This window comes from Rhea americana, unplaced genomic scaffold (assembly GCF_003343005.1).
Source record: "Rhea americana isolate MKP2758 unplaced genomic scaffold, rheAme1 scaffold_11, whole genome shotgun sequence".
NCBI classification, from domain to species: Eukaryota; Metazoa; Chordata; class Aves; order Rheiformes; family Rheidae; genus Rhea; species Rhea americana.
In genome coordinates, this window is record NW_028185150.1 from 1326964 (window position 1) to 1344888 (window position 17925).

At 34.0% G+C, this 17925-nt stretch overlaps 1 protein-coding gene across 2 annotated transcripts in view; it reads left to right on the top strand.

Annotated features, from left to right (window-relative positions):
• Positions 1–17925, top strand: part of LOC146601019 (contactin-associated protein-like 4) — a 230671-nt gene that overhangs the window by 175454 nt on the left and 37292 nt on the right. Inside the window, exons 10-14 of one of the 2 annotated variants that reach the window (XM_085312730.1) lie at positions 1434–1629; positions 5391–5497; positions 8238–8357; positions 12393–12590; positions 17298–17454. In XM_085312730.1, the coding sequence (XP_085168856.1) occupies positions 1434–1629; positions 5391–5497; positions 8238–8357; positions 12393–12590; positions 17298–17454 (778 nt within the window). The remainder of the gene's footprint in view (positions 1–1433; positions 1630–5390; positions 5498–8237; positions 8358–12392; positions 12591–17297; positions 17455–17925) is intronic. The other variant, XM_085312739.1, reaches the window with a different exon arrangement.

Genomic DNA, 17925 nt, shown 5'->3' on the forward strand with positions numbered 1-17925 from the left:
TAACTTTCTTTAATAGGCCTTAACTTTCTTTTTGCTAGCAATGTACTGATACAAATCTGCCTTGTTGCCCTTCGTCTTCCTTGCTAGTTTCAAGGCCAGCTGAGCATTGACTTTCCTGACTCCATTACTCCACAAGCAGACGATGTCTTTGTATTTCCCTCAAATAACCTGTTTCTGCTTTCACCTCTGTGTACTTTGCTTTATGTTTGAAGTTTGTCAGAAGTTCCATGATCCTCCTTGCTGGCCTTCTACCACTGTTGCTCAGCTCTGCACATTCATGGACTGTTCTTGTGATCTAAGGAAGTTCTCCTTTAAAGTTAGTCAGCTGATTAGGGCCCTTTTGATTTCCAAGGAAGGTTTCAATGGGATCCCGTGAACAAGCCAAAATCTGACGTCCAGGGTTGTAATTCTGCTTTTTATCTTTACCACTTCTCTCTGGATCCTAAACACCGCAGTCTCCTGAAGCCAGGACTGACTTTAACTTTCATATCTTTGACTGTGTCTTYCTTGTTTGTGAATAGAAGGTCCAACAGACCGTCTCTTCTAGTTGGTTCATTGACCACCTGCATCAAGAAATTGTCCAGAAATTTCCTGAATGGTTAATGGCCAAATGTACTGCCCTTCTAGTAGAAACAAGGGTTGTTAAAGTCACTCATGAATACCAAGGTCTGTGACTATAAGGCTTTCTTCAACCACCTGAAGAAGACTTTATCTACCTTCTTCATTAGGAGGTCTGTAGCATACACATACTACAACTTCACCTGTACTGATCTGTCCTCTGATCCTTACCCTTACCTACCATCATTTGTATTTCATGTCAACTGAAAGACTACAAATCTTTTTTTCCTAGAAAAGATGACCTGAAAGGTCAATGTGATTAGATATGCTTAYAGCATTGGAACTATGAACCGGACACTGTTGCCTATCTGTGTAGCAGCTTTCACATGTAGCTTTTTTTCTGTCTGGTATCAGGGGAATTTATTCCTGTTTTTTATTGGTACTAAATATGTGCATTCATATTATTAAAGATGACAGAAATGGTAAGATTGTACTGATAAATAAAGATCATTGTATTTAGCAGCTCATTGTGTATCTTATTTCGCTGGGTTTCTGACTTAAAGCACATCCAAATCATGTTCACCTTGTATTGTAAATGAATACTACTGACTAAGATMGGTCAGTCGATCTATTTACATATCGATTCCATTGCTTAGTTTTGAACTGCTGTTTGGATTATCCTATATGCTAATTCTCAGTAATGGTATTGCATATACTTTTCAAGCAACAGTTTATCTTTACTGCTCCACCGCCATGCCTAATCAGAAGATTTTCTGGCTAAAACCTTCCTCTTACAAAGTTTACGCCTGGAAATTATGAACTTCCATTCTCCATGTGGAATATATAAACCTTTTCCATAAAATAATTATTTTCAGCTCCAGATTTTCTGCTTGTTTCAGGCTGTCCTAATGGTGGAAACAATACTGAATGTAACAGCTCATTTGGAGGTTTTCAAGGATGTATGCAACTCATTTCTATTGGACACAAACCTGTGGATATGATCTCAGTTCAGCAAAATGTTTTTGGCAATTTCAGTGACCTGCAGATAGACTTATGTGGGATCATAGACAGGTAAGAAAATCTATCTATTCATTCATGTATTTCCTTGAATGTTTTTTGCAAATGACTGGGTAACAAAGAACAGAATACTTACAAAATTGTATGCTTTTTCTTTCACAAGTGGTTAAAAGTCTAGAACTATTGCAGCATACTTAGCACAGCCATGAAAAGTAAATTTCCATTTACTGATTTACCACATGCACATAAAATCAGAGAAACTGATATTAAAATTAACTGAGATTTCTGATTCTCTGCAGCTCCTCATCCGGAACAATCTTCCTGATTATCAAACTAATTCTACATCTCACTGTAAATCTTCCTGGAAAAGATATGCTCTTCTTTGCCTCTGCCAAAATTGCTGAATTGCTTATATATATTAAACGGTTTTGTAATAGGTAGCCTGCCTCATTCTGTGTGCCCTACCATTCATGAGAAAATGTTCTCATATTAGAATGATTTCTGCATAGCTCTGGTTGCCCGAAGCTCAGGTAATCAAGATTTTTAACATCATGCTCCCAATAGTAGAAATCTTCCCTACAGCTTTGGGTAAACGTATCATTTCTTTATCTTTTCTACTTTCCTTGTGATCTGTATTTTCAGGCACACATATTATTTTCTTCTATTTTCTAATTTGTTAATTCACAATGTGTTCTTATAATTGTAATATTCCAGGAGTAATTGTGGCTTGTTGCTGAACCACTAGCTTTCTAATACTCACCAAGCTGTTTACTTCTTCTAGATATCCATGTTTTTCTTTCATATTTTCATTCCTCTGCTGAAAAAAAATATATTTTTAAAAATTAGGAAAATATAATAGGAAATTAAAGATAAAAAGTAGTTGAATTTTCATTCCTCTTCTGAAAAAAAATAATTATCATTTTAGTGCTTGCATCTTTGAACCTTTGTCAGCATCTTCAAATCTCCAATTCTAAATGCTGAAGCACCATTCAAATGCTGGAGTTGTCCATGGTTTTTCTGATAGAAACAATGGACAGTTAAATATAATAGTTTTACATGTTTAAAATGTATGAACATATGTAAAACTTACTGTTTGCATAGTGATCTGAATCCATATGCAGTAGAACATAAATTAAAAATAATGAATATACTTGTATTTGTCACATATATATATGTGTGTGTATTCACAGCCAACATATAGAGAGAATATTCCTTATCAGATTTAAAGTCCTGATAGTAGTCATTTAATCATTAATTTAAGCATTCAGCCATAATTTATTAGTCTCTTCTTCTTTAAAATGAAGCAAACAAAAGTTCCCTATCATTTTCTTATTTATTTTCTTAGTTTCATAAACATTGAAATCCTATTCATTTATATAAATGATTATGACTCTTTCCAGTCATTGCTCTTTATATGCTCCTTCACTTTAGTCATTTCACTGTATAATATTTATATAATGCTGCATTGCTCATATACCTCTCAGGCAGGCAAATAATTCTCTTCATATATTTCTTCTTAATATCCTTTCTCTCAGCTGCTTTATCAATATATATTGGTTTAATAACTACTAATTATACATAAACCATTGACAAAATAACTTTAAAGGGCACAATGTCATTTTAAATGCCTTACAAAGTTAGCATATTTACTCTCTGAGGAAAGAGTACCAGATGAATCTTTCATAATTACATCAGAGCTTACTACAGAAGCATAAGATTGCCTACAGGAGTTATTGCCTTTAGTGTCCTAGCAGCAATGCATTGCACAAAAAAAAATGCTCCAAAATAAATGGTTTTATCTTAAAAAAAAAAATCAGTAGACATTATTACTGCAGAAGTTTTTGCTTTTTTCTTAACGAAAGACTGAAGAAAGAAAAATAATGAAAATTACAGCAATCAGTTGTTCTTTTCAAAATATCTTTTAGCATGGTCTGAAACTATGGTAAACAGTGCACAGAAAATGTCTAGATAGGTGGTATATAAAATACTTCATTTTTTCTTCTTTGAAAAAAGTATATTTGTGTTCAGGTTCAGCGTTCTCTTCTGAATATTGGCTTTTGATTATTATTCTGCTTTGAAGTTATGCATCATTTGCGGATGTCATACACTTAAAAGTATATTACCCAGTAATATATGGTAAATGCATGATCCACTGCTTCTTATTTTAAGTAGACATAGTGATGCATGCAGAAATTACCTTTTACAATAGAAGCATTAGAAATTTTTGTCAGAAAGTTAGTTTTTTCAGAGAAATCATGTTCTAAATCTTGCTTTGGATATGGTTGCTGTAGGCTATGTAATATGCATAGCTTCACTTTGACTTAATTAGTGGCTACTTTATATTATATATTCTGAAATGAAGGATAYAACACATATTGTTAAAAGATTTAAAATATTCTCTAAGTTATTTTCAATTCTATTTCAAGTTAGCACAAGTATCATCAATTTTATCTAAGCTTTTCATCATATGAATACTATTAGGAAGATGAATAAAATGGACAGGCAGTCAATACAAGTGAAGACCATGCAAATCACTTGCAATGTAGGAGTAATGATGTATTTATTAAAAAAGAATAAGGCAATGAAAACTATGACCAAAATATATGCAAGTGGAGTAACTGCCAGAGAATGGACTTAAAGTCTTGAATGGCAGCAAAAGGATGTTTTATGAATATTAACAATGTTAGAGGAAGTGTRTATTTATAATAACTACAGTCATACCTGTAGAGAGCAAAATAAAATGTTTATTCTAAGAGTTTGTACACATTTTTACATATCATTTAAACAAGCTATTTAATGAAAAACTGATTTGTGTCCAATGTCTAAAGTTCACTTTTGTGTCTCAAATCCAACCTTCTTCAGACATATTCCGTTTATAGACTTSGTTTAGAAATCCATTTTATGAGTGAAATAATATGTACATCATCAGCTCTTTTACTGGTAAAAATGTCACTTATTTCTTTGAAACTTAATGACCTATATTGCTATACACCTGCTTACATTTTTTTTCTTCTGTGAAAACCTTATATTTGTTTATAAATATAAAAGAAAAAATAAAATTAATTGAACGTTAGTAATAGTGCATGTACAAAGGTCCTGAATATTGATAGGACAGATTTGTGAACTGCTGAACTTTTACAGTCTTAAAATAATAGCTTTCTGAGATTTCTTGAGTGAATTAAAAAGAAGTTTGCAGACTTGTGAATATTAGCTGGCTTGTCTTCTTTTTTGTGGTTAATATTAATAATTATGAGTTTTTATACATTCTGAGCTATATTTTCTGTACACATACTGCAATTAGAATTTTATTTGACTAATTTCCAAGGTGAATACCTTACAAACAATCAGTTGAAACATGTAGCTATACTTCAATAGATTTTCARTTTGGGCTATTGAAAAGATAGCTTTTGTTTCTTCTGATGCAAGAGTTTATACTTAAGGATAGTGCTGCAGTCTCAAACATAACCATAAAACAGTTATGGGCAAATTTGCTTTGTAGTCTACCACTGTAAATCCAGAAGAAAGCCATTAAAATCAATACAGTTTCACCAGATTTACACTTATATGAACAGAATGAAAAATGACTTTCTTTTTTTAGCAATAGTTACCACTTGTGGTGGAACTGACATACTAGGATATTTTTATGCTTTCTAGAGTAGGAAATAGCCATAATTTTAGAATGAGAAATAACTCTGAGGTGCGATGGTTAGTTGTACTTGTTATGAGATCATTTTGTATTTTTCTGGAATTTTTAGAAGAGTATAAAGTAACCTACTGTGATGCTACTTTTTTTTTTTTTTTTTTTTTTCATTTAGGTGTTCGCCTAATTACTGTGAACACGGTGGTGAGTGCTCACAATCCTGGAACAGCTTCTACTGCAGCTGTACCAATACTGGTTACAAAGGAGCTACTTGTCATTATTGTAAGTCTAAGAATTTTTCTGACTATGTTTTTGTTTCCAGTTAAGATTTTTGTCCTCCAAGAAAACACCTTTGTGTTCATTGTGTATATTACAAGACCCTTCAGTCATGTAAATAGTCATATTTTTGTCTGAGGAAAGGCCTTGAGAATTCAAAATTCTATTTTAAATATCTATTGTGTATCTCTTCCAGGACATGTTTTTCATGATTTACGCAAGCTGGTCCGTATTTTTCTCTTCTGTTGATTAAAATCTACTCTTTGAATCAGTACATTGTTTAAAATGTGTTTAACTCTTCTTTATTTATCACATAAATAATATATTTTTATCTTTTAAGATAATAGGACTATATGCATGTGTAAAAGTCATCTCATGCTAAGCTTTAAGCATGTTTATATAATTTGCTGAATCAGGGACTGGATTAGGAGAAGGCTGCAGTAGGGTRACTGGAAAAAAGCTGGCATAAATAAAAACGAGTTTTGCAATGCTGAGGAGATCACATAGTGACCTTTCATAAATTTTGGTATTACATTTAGGTGAAAGCTTTTTCAGGCAAAAAAGAAAGCATAGAAGGAGACTTTCGGAAAAGAGGAGTGAACAAAGACATGTCATTCATCTACTCAATACAATGAATGTACTTTGATCTCTCTATTTAATTAAAAGTTACTGAACTAATTTCATAGGCAATGCTCCACATTTATACTGCTTTAAGCATGTTCTGGGTAGTCGAATATGTTACTCTAGCCCTGACTATATATATACTTGGAATAACTGCAAATCTTCATTAAAAATGTACAGGTAATTTTTGTAAATTTCAAAATGTTCCCTCATTATCATATCAAAAAGCTGAATAAGCGTATCTGGAGAAAATTTTCCTTATACGATTTAGAAAATCTTTGCTGGTATATTTTATAAATAGAATGTATATCTGTATACAAGAATATTTTGAAAAATCAATGACTCTAAAAAGACTGTATTAAAATACCATTTCTACAGGGTCAGCAACAGTGTCTACTTGTTTTATACTACCAGACTTGTAAAGAATGCAGTGGTATAAATAACATGCTTAAGAAAAAGTAAATCCCTGTAGCAGGGAAAAGACATCAACAGTACAGATGCTTTTGGACACCACAGGGTATGGTATAAACCTATGACATGCCCAGAGTGAAGATGAATGTGATTTGTTTCATTATAAATTGAAAAAATCATATATTCAAAAAGTTGTTGACATCTGTGAGGACAGATGGAAGCCATCTTTTCCAAATGACTGAAACTCTTTGTACAAAAATTAATAATATGCTAAAAGTTACTGAGTTCTTATTCAATGTTGAAAAATATATACCGATGTTTTCTGGGATGTTTATCTATTATTAGTAAAATGATGTATTTATGGATATAAAATACAATCCTGCTAGTATTTGATTGTAGTGTTCTTAATAACAATATCAAAATAACAGAGGTTTTTTGTGCATGCTGTCATACTTCTGTGCAATTTTAAAAGCAAAATACGTCCCTCAAATTCTCCAATAAATACTCTTCTAAATACARAAGTTACTGATCTGTAAATATTACTAAATGAATTGTCATGTTTCTAAAATCTTCTCTGCATTCACATTCCCTGGACAAAAGGCAAAATGTAACCGAATATTATCACTTTTGTAATGTTTCAAACTGAGCTAAGATTACTTACTATGGGGGACTATAAATTTCTATTTGAAGTTGGCATGAATTGTGCATTMTGAATATTTCATTAAGTAAGAAATCTTTACTGAATGAAGTATTTATTATTATTTTAATAGGAGACACCAAATAGTGTCAGTAACYGTCAACCAAAAATTGCAAAGAAACAGCACTTGTCCAAATATTAGCCTGTTCTTAAAAAGCAGTATCTCTTTTGTTTTACTTTAGTAGTTCCTTTAATCTTGCATTTTTTTTAGTAAACCAAACTTATAGAGATTTTATATGAAAATCTTCTCAACTATGCATAATTCTTGCTCAGTCTTTTTTTTTTTTTTTTTTTTTTTTTTGAAGTTAATGACCATTTTTTTTTTATAGTTCATTTCTTTGTTTTTGATAACAGTTAATTGAAAAGAAAGACCAGCATAGCATGACTGCTCAGAAGCAACGGATTGACTAAACAGGAAGTCAAGCTAAAGTAGTCTTTCTATTTAATTACAAAAGAKGATTCAGAAATCCCTTTTCCCAATTTTCTGTCTTTTAGAAGTYGTGATAGACTTTTCATCAGTCCTTAACTGATATAAACTATACATGACATGGGACTGAGGAGCTGTCATTTCGTCTTTGCTGATTTAGTTCTTTTTCTGGAGTCTCTGACAAGTCATTTGCCCTGCTATCTGAGAATAAGAAGTGTACAAGCCAAAAAATGCCAGGGGAAAATCAAAACATCTAGAAATATCACTTGCCTTCTGCYGTATTTAATAAAAAATACTCTGATTCAATTGAGGTCATTCATTTTGCTATTTGCTCCCTGACATTTCTGGTTTGAAATACAGAAGAAAATGCTGGAAAATGCCCCTTTAGATCTCCCCTTTAAAGAAAACTAAATGTCCTTTACAAATGCAAATATAATGTATAGTTTTCACTGTGTGATTTCTTCAGTTCCCTTTAGCTGTGAACAAACCCTTCTTTTCCCCATACACAGGCCAATGAGCTTTCTTTTTCTTCCCTGAATAAAATGTAAAACGATGCCATTACATTTGTGATGGAATGTGTTCTTTTACAGCCRTCTATGAGCAATCATGTGAAGCCTATAAGCACAGAGGGAACACTTCAGGCTTTTACAATATTGATTCAGATGGAAGTGGCCCCTTGGGACCGTTTCTTGTATACTGTAATATGACAGGTGAGGTGATAAACTTCCTAAACTCACAGTTCAGTCTGTATGCATGCTCATTATATAGAAATGCAATCTATCAAGTAAGAAGCCTCTGTAGAGCACGAGTTTAATGTATACAGGTAGAGCAAAATAAAGGTGGCTCCTTAGCTCAGCATACTGGGCAAAGAATTAGACAGAGAAATTAGAGTAATAACAGGATTCAGGGTCTGAAGCTAACTCGGGGTTCCTGTTGTGTGGTGCATGATTGGGATGTGTTCCATTTGGAGAGAATTTCATAATAAATTTTTTTGATGGGGGGAACAGCTTTGTTTTAACTGAAATTAGAGAATCTCTGAGGACGTTTAAGAAAGGAGAGATAATTTATATTATGAGAAAACTGCTGATTTTTTTGCCTGTTAGCCTTATGAACAATTGTAATTCAGAACAGAATTTCCATTGTTGTGAGGAATAGACATTAAACTTTGCCTTTCAGAATGCTCGCAGATCTTTTGGAGAAGGCAAATTCTACCAGCAGGATTCTCACAGTCTTACTCTCAAGCACCTCCTTTTACGCACTTTGCTCTTTGCATGTGATCATTTCTGTCGCTATAAGTTTTTGGTATCTGAAATTGTTATCATTTAGCTTTTTAACAAACCAATCTGTTTATGCTTATTGGCATACATCCTTTCAGTTAAGCTTACATTTTTTAAACGCTTTTTTGAAAATAAAAATTGTTTTATTTGTGTCTGTTTTCTTTATTATTAATTAGCTTTTTTTTCACTTGAATTGGTTTCCAGCCGAAATAATGGAAATATATCACTGTTTTATGTGAAAAGAATATGAAAAGAGACTTTTACAGAGTTTTAACTTTAGGTAGTTAAGCCATGGATGAATTTGTCTTGAATATACCCTAAATGTTAAAAGTTTGACTTAGAAAGCTTAAAATCATCTTCTGATGTTTTTTAAATGTTGCGTGTTTGTTTCATAAAAAATTTTCTTCACGTATTAAGGGAAAAGGCTCATGATTGAATTTATTTCTTTAGAAACTGATAGGACTGTGTCTGCCAAYGACATCGGTTGATTTTCACAGCAATCTAAGAAGTATTTATTATATATRTGGAAATGATAGAATTGTTTCTCTCAGTCTGTGCTAGTCTTGCAGCTTATAAAGTAAACTGTGCTTACTCATAGTGGGCACACTTCAGATCAGCACAGGCCCTTGAAAAGAAATACCTGTGTCCTGCGAGACTGGAAGAGACTAAAGAATTATGGCAGAAAGATGACTACTTTTTAAACTGGGTCTATCCCTCTGAGGTACAGTGTAGTGTCTGATTTACGCCATGTGTCCGTAAGCAGCTGTTTCTGTTTTCCTCCGTTGCTCCTTATTCACTGCATTAAACAAACCTCGTTGATCAGTTCTCCGTCTCGCGATGCAACCTGACAGGACGGATCTTCTGTATTTTTTTTTTTTGTTTGTTCCCAGTTTCTTCATGGCTGGTATTCCCTTTTCCCACCAGAGGCAGATGCCTGTGTTTCTTGCAGCCTTGCCTTGTCTTTGACATTCTTGTGGCTTTATTTTCAGACAGTGGGGAGGCAGGTGCCTTTCCCCACTTTCAGTCCTGGAGATCAGCTTCAAAACTGAAAAGCTGCAGTCCAAAGTGCCCTGTAAGGTGGCCAGCATTTTCCATGACGAGCCTTTCTCTTTCCAATGTACCACAGGGGTTGTGGAAGTGAGCGGGGTAGCTCACCAATCTGGCTCTGAATTTTTTTTGTTGAACATGTGTTGGTATCTGTGTGTGTGCGTGAGTTTGTATAGGAAAAGAAGTCTAACTTTGTTATACTTTCAGCTACCTGCTTTTTGCAACAATGAGAATGCACTTAGTGTCATTCCATGATTTGGCCAAACTCTTACAAACAATGTTAATAAAGCTGCATGAATAGACTCCTTTTAGTATAACATTTATTGAATAGGAATCACATCTTGACGGTTCGTTTAGTGTTTCTGATGATTAGTGTCCATCAGTTCTTTTCTTACTATAAAAATCTTTTAATGTCAGCTGTGTGTGGCCTGCAGGAAGTTAATGAAATAAGGTAAAACTCTATTGAATATTTATAAATATTAATATTAGAATATTATTAAATTACTATTTTAAGGAAAAATAATATTTCTCTAATGCACTCAAAAATGATTACATCATCATTAAGTCACCAGAATGTGGGGAACATGAGTGTAGGCTTAGCTTGACTTGACACAAGTTGGCTTTAACCAGGAAATTACACATGCCTACCTGGAAATAGATTTAGTTAGGTGAGTTAGATTACCACAGCTTTGTAAGTGGAAGATAAAATGGCAGGAGCTTGATGCTTCCCTTTTCACAGTGTGGGGTGATTTTGCCMAGCTACAAAAAAGTAGAATCATGCTTTTGCATGTGGTCTTTATTAGCCACCTGTATTTATATGAATTTATATTTCARGGAACATGGAAGGTTTAATCTCTGTATTACCAAGCAGAGTAAGTGCTTTTAYCCTTCCTTATATGTAGACTCTAAGAAATAGTGAGCAATGCCTTCTTGTGCTATGGTGCCAGCCAGTTTAATCCTTTTTATGTTTCAGGGTGTAGAAAAAATCTTTTCTTTAGTCTCAAAGTCCCCAAAATACACAATAGTTACCCTGTGGCTTCTGGTAGATTTTAAAGTAATGACTTCATATTAGTATTGTAACATTAAAGTGAGTTCTTGATTTGTTTGGTTTTGCAGTAAGTTTTTACAATTAAAAATGCTTTCCACAATCACTGTAGAAAGTTGAAAGAAAGCTTTTAATATGAAAATGTTTGTGAGATACAAATATAACTGAATAATTATTGATGTCCTCACTACCTTGTTCACTAGCGTAGATGGATATGTCCAAGCTAGAGAAAGTCTACTTCTTAGTAGAGTGTGCATACCCACATTGTAATACATATTTTACCTTTTATAAATACACTGGATATTATATTGTTCTATATTTGAATTATATTTATACTTGTACGTGAGTCTTTCCTGTTCTTTCATTAGAGTCTTACTTTGGAAGATATTTTTCCAGAAAAAAAAAATGTTTGGAATATATTTGCTAGTGGTTTACGAGAAAAGTCCTTCTCAGACACAATTCAGTTGCTACTGGAAGTAATATTTTGGCAATATTGTGCATGCCCCTGGTTTAGATGAATCATTAGGCCTGTCTACAAAATGTAATGTAGTAGTGAACTCTGTCACCAGCAGTATCTGAGCTAACAATGAGCAGTATGTACTTTTTAGGAAAATGCAACATTCAGTACCTGAACTGGTACTTCATCACGTTACAGCACTGAGTCAAGCAGGAATACCAGGGTGGTTATCATAAATCAGTGCTACCTCAGGTGTTTGAAAGCAGCTCTGTTGAACAGTGAAAGTTCTCGAGTCCTGAAACTCTTAGGCCTTGACTAAATACAGATTTTGAACAGTATATTGAGTAATGATTACTCTCTGATTTTAGATGGCTAGAAAAACCTTCATATAGTTTGAGATTTATAGTAAATGAAAAACCTGGAATCTACTTTTGCTTCTTTGTATAATAGCAAAAGGGTGCAGGCTATTTTGTCATACAGACAAAATTAATTCAAAAATATAATGAGAAATGCAGATAGAATGTGGGATAGAATTTAGTGTTATTTTATGAACAATTTAAGCCTGGGAGAAGTAACAGTAATAGACATTATTTTTTTTTCTATTCTTTCATTGCAATTCTTTATATAGAATATGTCTTGTTTAGAAGGCAAGTGTAGGGATGTCCTCACTTGCTCTTTTTGTCCTTGATATTTATACCAAGCTGAATACTTTTTACAGTCATGGGAATCTACTTATAAACAATGATTAATTGTTTTCATTTGGCTCAGTTAGGTCTTGTTTCACATGCCCAAAAGCCTTTTCTTTTGTGACAAAAATGTTACTTTAAACTTTGATAGATTTCTTTATACATTCTCTTTCCATTGCTAAATTTTACAATTCTTTCACATTCTTTATTACTTTTCACATATGTTTTGCAAGATACAACATGGACAATTATACAGCACAACAACACCAACTTAACCAGAGTCAAAAGTGCTAATCGAGAGAACCCCCACACCGTGTTTTTCAAGTACTCTGCCAGCCTAGACCAGCTTCAGGCTACAATTAACCATGCAGAACACTGTGAACAGGAGCTTGCTTACCACTGCAAAAAGTCAAGGCTTTTAGATAAACAGGGTAAGTAAAAGAAACACATTTTATTATGCTGAATAGTGCTTTTTATTTTACTGACTACTATTAGTTCTRTCGAGGTTATGCCATTTTGCTACCACAGAGTTTAAACAACTTTAAATATCCAGTACTCAAATCCCTGTAAGTAGCTAGAGGTATTTGAACCAGAAAAACACTAATATCAGTTTATAATGATCTTCATTCACAATATTAAGTACTCTCAAAGTGAATTTCCTTTGTAAGACAAATTACAAATYGTTAAATTAACCGAGATTATTACTAGTAAACTCTTGTTGGTGTGCCTTTCAGGGTTTTATGGGGAATTGCTAATTATTCTGGAAATATCTATTTAAAAGAACATAGGTTAGTGCATAAATACCACTAGAAGTTTACTGCATGTTTTTGAACCCTTATTGCTCAGTGTTCGACATTAGTAAATAAAACTTTGTTGAAATTAAATTTCTGTTTACCAATATAACTAGTTACAGAAAAAAAGATAGTTAAAATGCAGATGAAAAACAAAAATATATTTGCTTTAAGAGAAAAGTTGCTAGAGAACCTCTGATGTACTTAAATTAACTTAGGTAGTCAAGTATACATCTTAACTCTCACTGATGCATGTCTGCTGTTAACAAGCTTAAGTGTGCAAATCCATTTTAAATGCTACAAAATAACTTGGGGTAAAAAAAAAAGCTTTATTTTCTATCTCTAAGCCAGGTTGGTTGTCTTGTCTGGTAAAAGCTCTGAAACTTTTCCTTGCATTTGTTTCTTTTCTGATGGAAGAACAAGAGCAGGGAGGAAGCCTTTGAGTKCCACAGTCTCTGGTTCACGCTCTCACTCCCTTCTGTGTATGTTCTGCCTCCTTACTTATATCACAGATACAATGTTTCACCAATCCTCCCTTTACATGTGGATTCCAAAGTCAAGCTATGGTCAGGTGTTCAAAAGCCAGAACACTTTCAGGCAGAAAGTTTCAAGATTGTACTCTCTCGGTATTTTGTATTGTTTGGCTATTACATGCCTTAAACGGTAGCATAAAAAACAACAAAAACAAAAAGAACAAAAACAAAACCTTCCACCATCTGAATCCATTGGTTTGAGTCATGGAAAAATTTTGGTCAGAGAAGAAGGAGGGGAGAAATCCACACAAGCAGGATTTTCCACTTTTATTTTTACCATCCGCTGAGATTGCAGAGAAATATAAGTTTTACTATAAAGCTAAAGGAGATCAATTACACAAAATCATCCAATAATTATAATTTTGACTGCTRAGAGTAAATAAGCCTGTGAAAGTTCTTTGTGAGTTATATAGATTTTCTAAAATAATTCTTAGTTAAAATATTAACATAGAATAAAAATATAACTTCACATTCTTCCAAAGAGCAGATTTCAGTCAGTTCTAAAAGAGAGAGCCCTGAGGTAAGAGAAAGCTGGCGTCTAGTAATGTTCAGTCTAGGCTTCTTTGCTGACACTTCTGATAAAAGTCCATACTGAGCTTTCAGAAATAAGGATGAGATGCAAACACTTATTAAAAAGAGAATTATTATTATAAATATGTTCCCCACCCGTTTCAAAGCAGCTAGAGCCACATTTTTCTAACTTTCTAGAGGAAGTGTTAGCTTTTTCTTATCTCCTTTTAGTATTTGTAATTAAACGACTTCTTTAAAATAGAATTCAGAAATTTATATTCCAGGATTCAGATGTGCCCTTTTCTATTTCACGTGCAATGACCGTGGGAGAAGATCCAGCAAGGCTAGACCCCCTCTGGGCCGTTCAGTCACACCAACGGGACGCCCCGAGGGAGATCCTGGGGAAAGAAGCAGAGGCTTGCGCAGCGCAGCACCGGCTGCTCTGTGCTTTGGGAGAGCCAGCTGCAAAGGGGCGGAGAAAGTGGTTTTGGCTTTGTTCTTTTTTTCCCCCTTAAAATGTACGTGCTGGTATGTTTTTTTAAAGGAACTTGGTGATCAATGAGCAGAAACAGATGCTGCTTTCAGCACTCCATCAGCAGTAAACACTGGGAGTTTCCGTGGGCTTTAAGAGCCTATTGGCACCTGTCAAGTGTAACTACTAGTGGAAGATTAGGGCTATATTTATACAGGGATCACTGTAACTACCTGACCAAATAATTTTTAAAATGCATAGATCAGGTATCTACCTCAGAATAGCAGAGTAATGCAGAGCTATATTCAGAATTAGCTATGTGAGTCCTGCTGAGTTAGTTTCCACAAAGATAACTCTAGACTCATAGAAGTGCCCAAGATATCTCCTTTAAAGCCAAATTGACAGTGCGTGGRTGAACACTGTTTAAACACTGTTTAAAATGTGTCTAAAGAAATTGTAGTCATTATTTTAAAAWTATCCTAAAATATTTTTATTCCAGTAAACATTTTTATTCTTTGAATATCTCAGAATGTAAGCTAYGAAATGTTATTAATGGGACTGTGAGAGCCAGTATTTGCAAAGCCCTCCAATTTGTCCAATTTTTTTCTACTAGTGTAAGTTTAGGACATCCTTTCATTAGAAGAGAAAACGTCAGAAGAAATCTAGCAACTTTTGAAAATTCAAGGTCGTGGCACCTGATGAAAGGTCTCCTTTCATCTCCTGAATATAATCCCAGTACCATCCACTTGGCAAAAATTTGGATGAATTAGCAATCCTCTCTCACTTTCATTTTTTTTTCTACTTCAAACTATATTTTCTTCTGAGAAGTATGGAGATAAGAGAGAACATATCATTTGTTCTCTGAAAGAATATTGATTTCAGATTTAAATTTGCTACTGAAAATGTTTTTGAGAGCTTTGGAAGGAGATTTCTCACCTATTTCTGCATGAAAAGAAGTTTTGTTTATTATGAACATAAATATAAGGATTTGAAATATAAATGGTTATATTATCGAATTGCACGCACAAATAAATCGCTCCCATTTCTGTAATCTGTAACCTCCATTAGGAATGTCTGAAAAATAGAGAATTTGATGATAGTCATGTTAAGTAAATTTTGGGACATACGATGCAGACAGCTGTTCTTAATTGACTGTGCTTTAAGAATATAATATAGTCAGTTAGCCTGTACAATATTTTCAAATCATGTCATGAAAGAAGTTACCTGCTACTACATGTGTGTGTTCATTTTCAAGAAATATCTACCTCTTTTTTGTTAGCTTTATTTTGCTCTGGGCAATATCTATTGCTAAAGCAGAAACACCAGGCTGGATTAATCAGTGTGAATTGCAGTATTTCAGTAAATAGTCTCTTCTCACCCTGCTATATGAACAAGTAACTCAGATCAGCTTTTAAATATACCCCAATGTCCCCAGCTAAAGGCTGAGAATATTAATTCATAACTGCAATATAAGTTTTAGACATGCTGGTGAAACAGCAGAAATACACTGCTTTTTATAGTCCTTGTTGTCAGAAGATTTCTAAAGTGTTATCTGATAAATTATTTATAAACTGTCTCTAGGTTTTATCCCCCCTGTGATGACTTGCAAACAGAAACACTGATATTGGGCATTGATGCCATTATGCAAGTTTGACTTTCCCAGAAACTGTTCTCACTGTTTTTTTGGCCTGCTGGGCCGACAGTTGTGTGGTAATGAATGCAGCCAATATGTTTACGAGCCGAGAGATTGTCAGCGTAACAGAGGTCTTATCTAACAGCRAGGTTTAATAAGCAGTGGCAGTTGTAAGTAAAGCTGAAACTAGGATAAATTCCAGCTTCTTCAAGGGGGCCTGCTGCTGAAAACAGAGTTTCAACAGCAGCAAAAAGAAGCGCGTCTGTAAGGAACTCTACCTTTCAACAGTACTTGGATTTCTTCTCATGCCCCGACTTTAATTCATTGCATCTTTCACACTTCTTCCCTCTCATTTGAGATGGTTTATCTTTATGCTTCATATCTTTTTGAGATTATCTGCTCTGTATATTTTGTCTATTTATTGCTATGCCTGCTTGGCACCATCTTTGAGCTTAATATGCAATACTGTAGCATTAAGGAAACATCTAGTTTTTTCATTTTACTATAAACAATTCCGACTGGTGCACACCACAGAGATGTAATAGGCTTGGGATACCTCATTTCTACTCGCTGGATACATCTACTTGCTTATCTGACATAATCATTARTATGATTTCTGCAGTCTCTGGGTATATAAATTCTGAATCCATTGTGTGTGATCTAACACCTGTCTTTGGGCATATCTGATTAACAGCACACAGCAGTTTTGTTCAGATGCTTAATATGCATCACAGATATCTGTAGTACTCTGTAGTACACTTAGTAGTGGGAAGAGTCGATTTCTGGGTAGTTTTTCTTTAACTCTTCACATTCCACATAGTATAATTAATAGTTCCATGATCTGAAATTGATCTTTACCTGAGGAATATTAACTACTTTGATTTTTAGGGTGATAGCATCTCCTTTTTCATGGGCTATTTTAAAATAAATTACATAAATAGACTGCTTAAGATAAATGATTCTAATATCATGGCKGGTTGAGCTGTGAGTTCTCTTTTCTACGAATACAAGCAAAAAGCTATCACAATACATGATAATGAGGTGTTAAAATGAATGATTGATTACCATTAAAGATAGGTGGTCATTTTTTTTTTCATTTGTTGTTTAGACTTTTTAGATTTTTTGGAAACTGTTTGGACGAGAAAAAGTGGGAGAAGCAGAAGAGACTGGGCACTGATATTTTCTAACTTGACTTTTAGATGGGATGCCATTGAGCTGGTGGATTGGAAGAACTAATGAAACACAGACTTACTGGGGAGGTTCCTTGCCTGCCATTCAAAAATGCGCTTGTGGACTAGAGGGGAGCTGCATTGATTCCCAACATTACTGCAACTGTAATGCTGACAGAAATGAATGGTGATTTTTGAATTGTTTTTTATACATGCTAACTTTTTCTTGGATAACCAATCATATAGCTAAATAGATAGATAGGTATCTAGACAGACAGATAGGTAGACATATAGATAGATACATACATACACAGATACGTACGTACACACATACGTATGTACACACATACATATATACAGGCCTTAGCAGATTTGGAAAGCCAGGGCTGTTGTAAACTTAAATGACCACAGTATCATCTGCGTCTTTAATATAAAACACAATTTCTCACCAGATCAGAACTATGTTTATTATTGTTAATTCTTTCAGTGTTTTGGAGGGGGATATTTGAGGAGGGTTTAATTTTATACAGACACTATACCGTTTTGGAGTAAATTGCATGTTATATTATCAGAAGATAAACTCATGCCGTTAGTATAACTTCAGTTACTAGAATCAGAATACTGAAGGTACTTAAAGCTAATCTATGAGCTGCTTCTG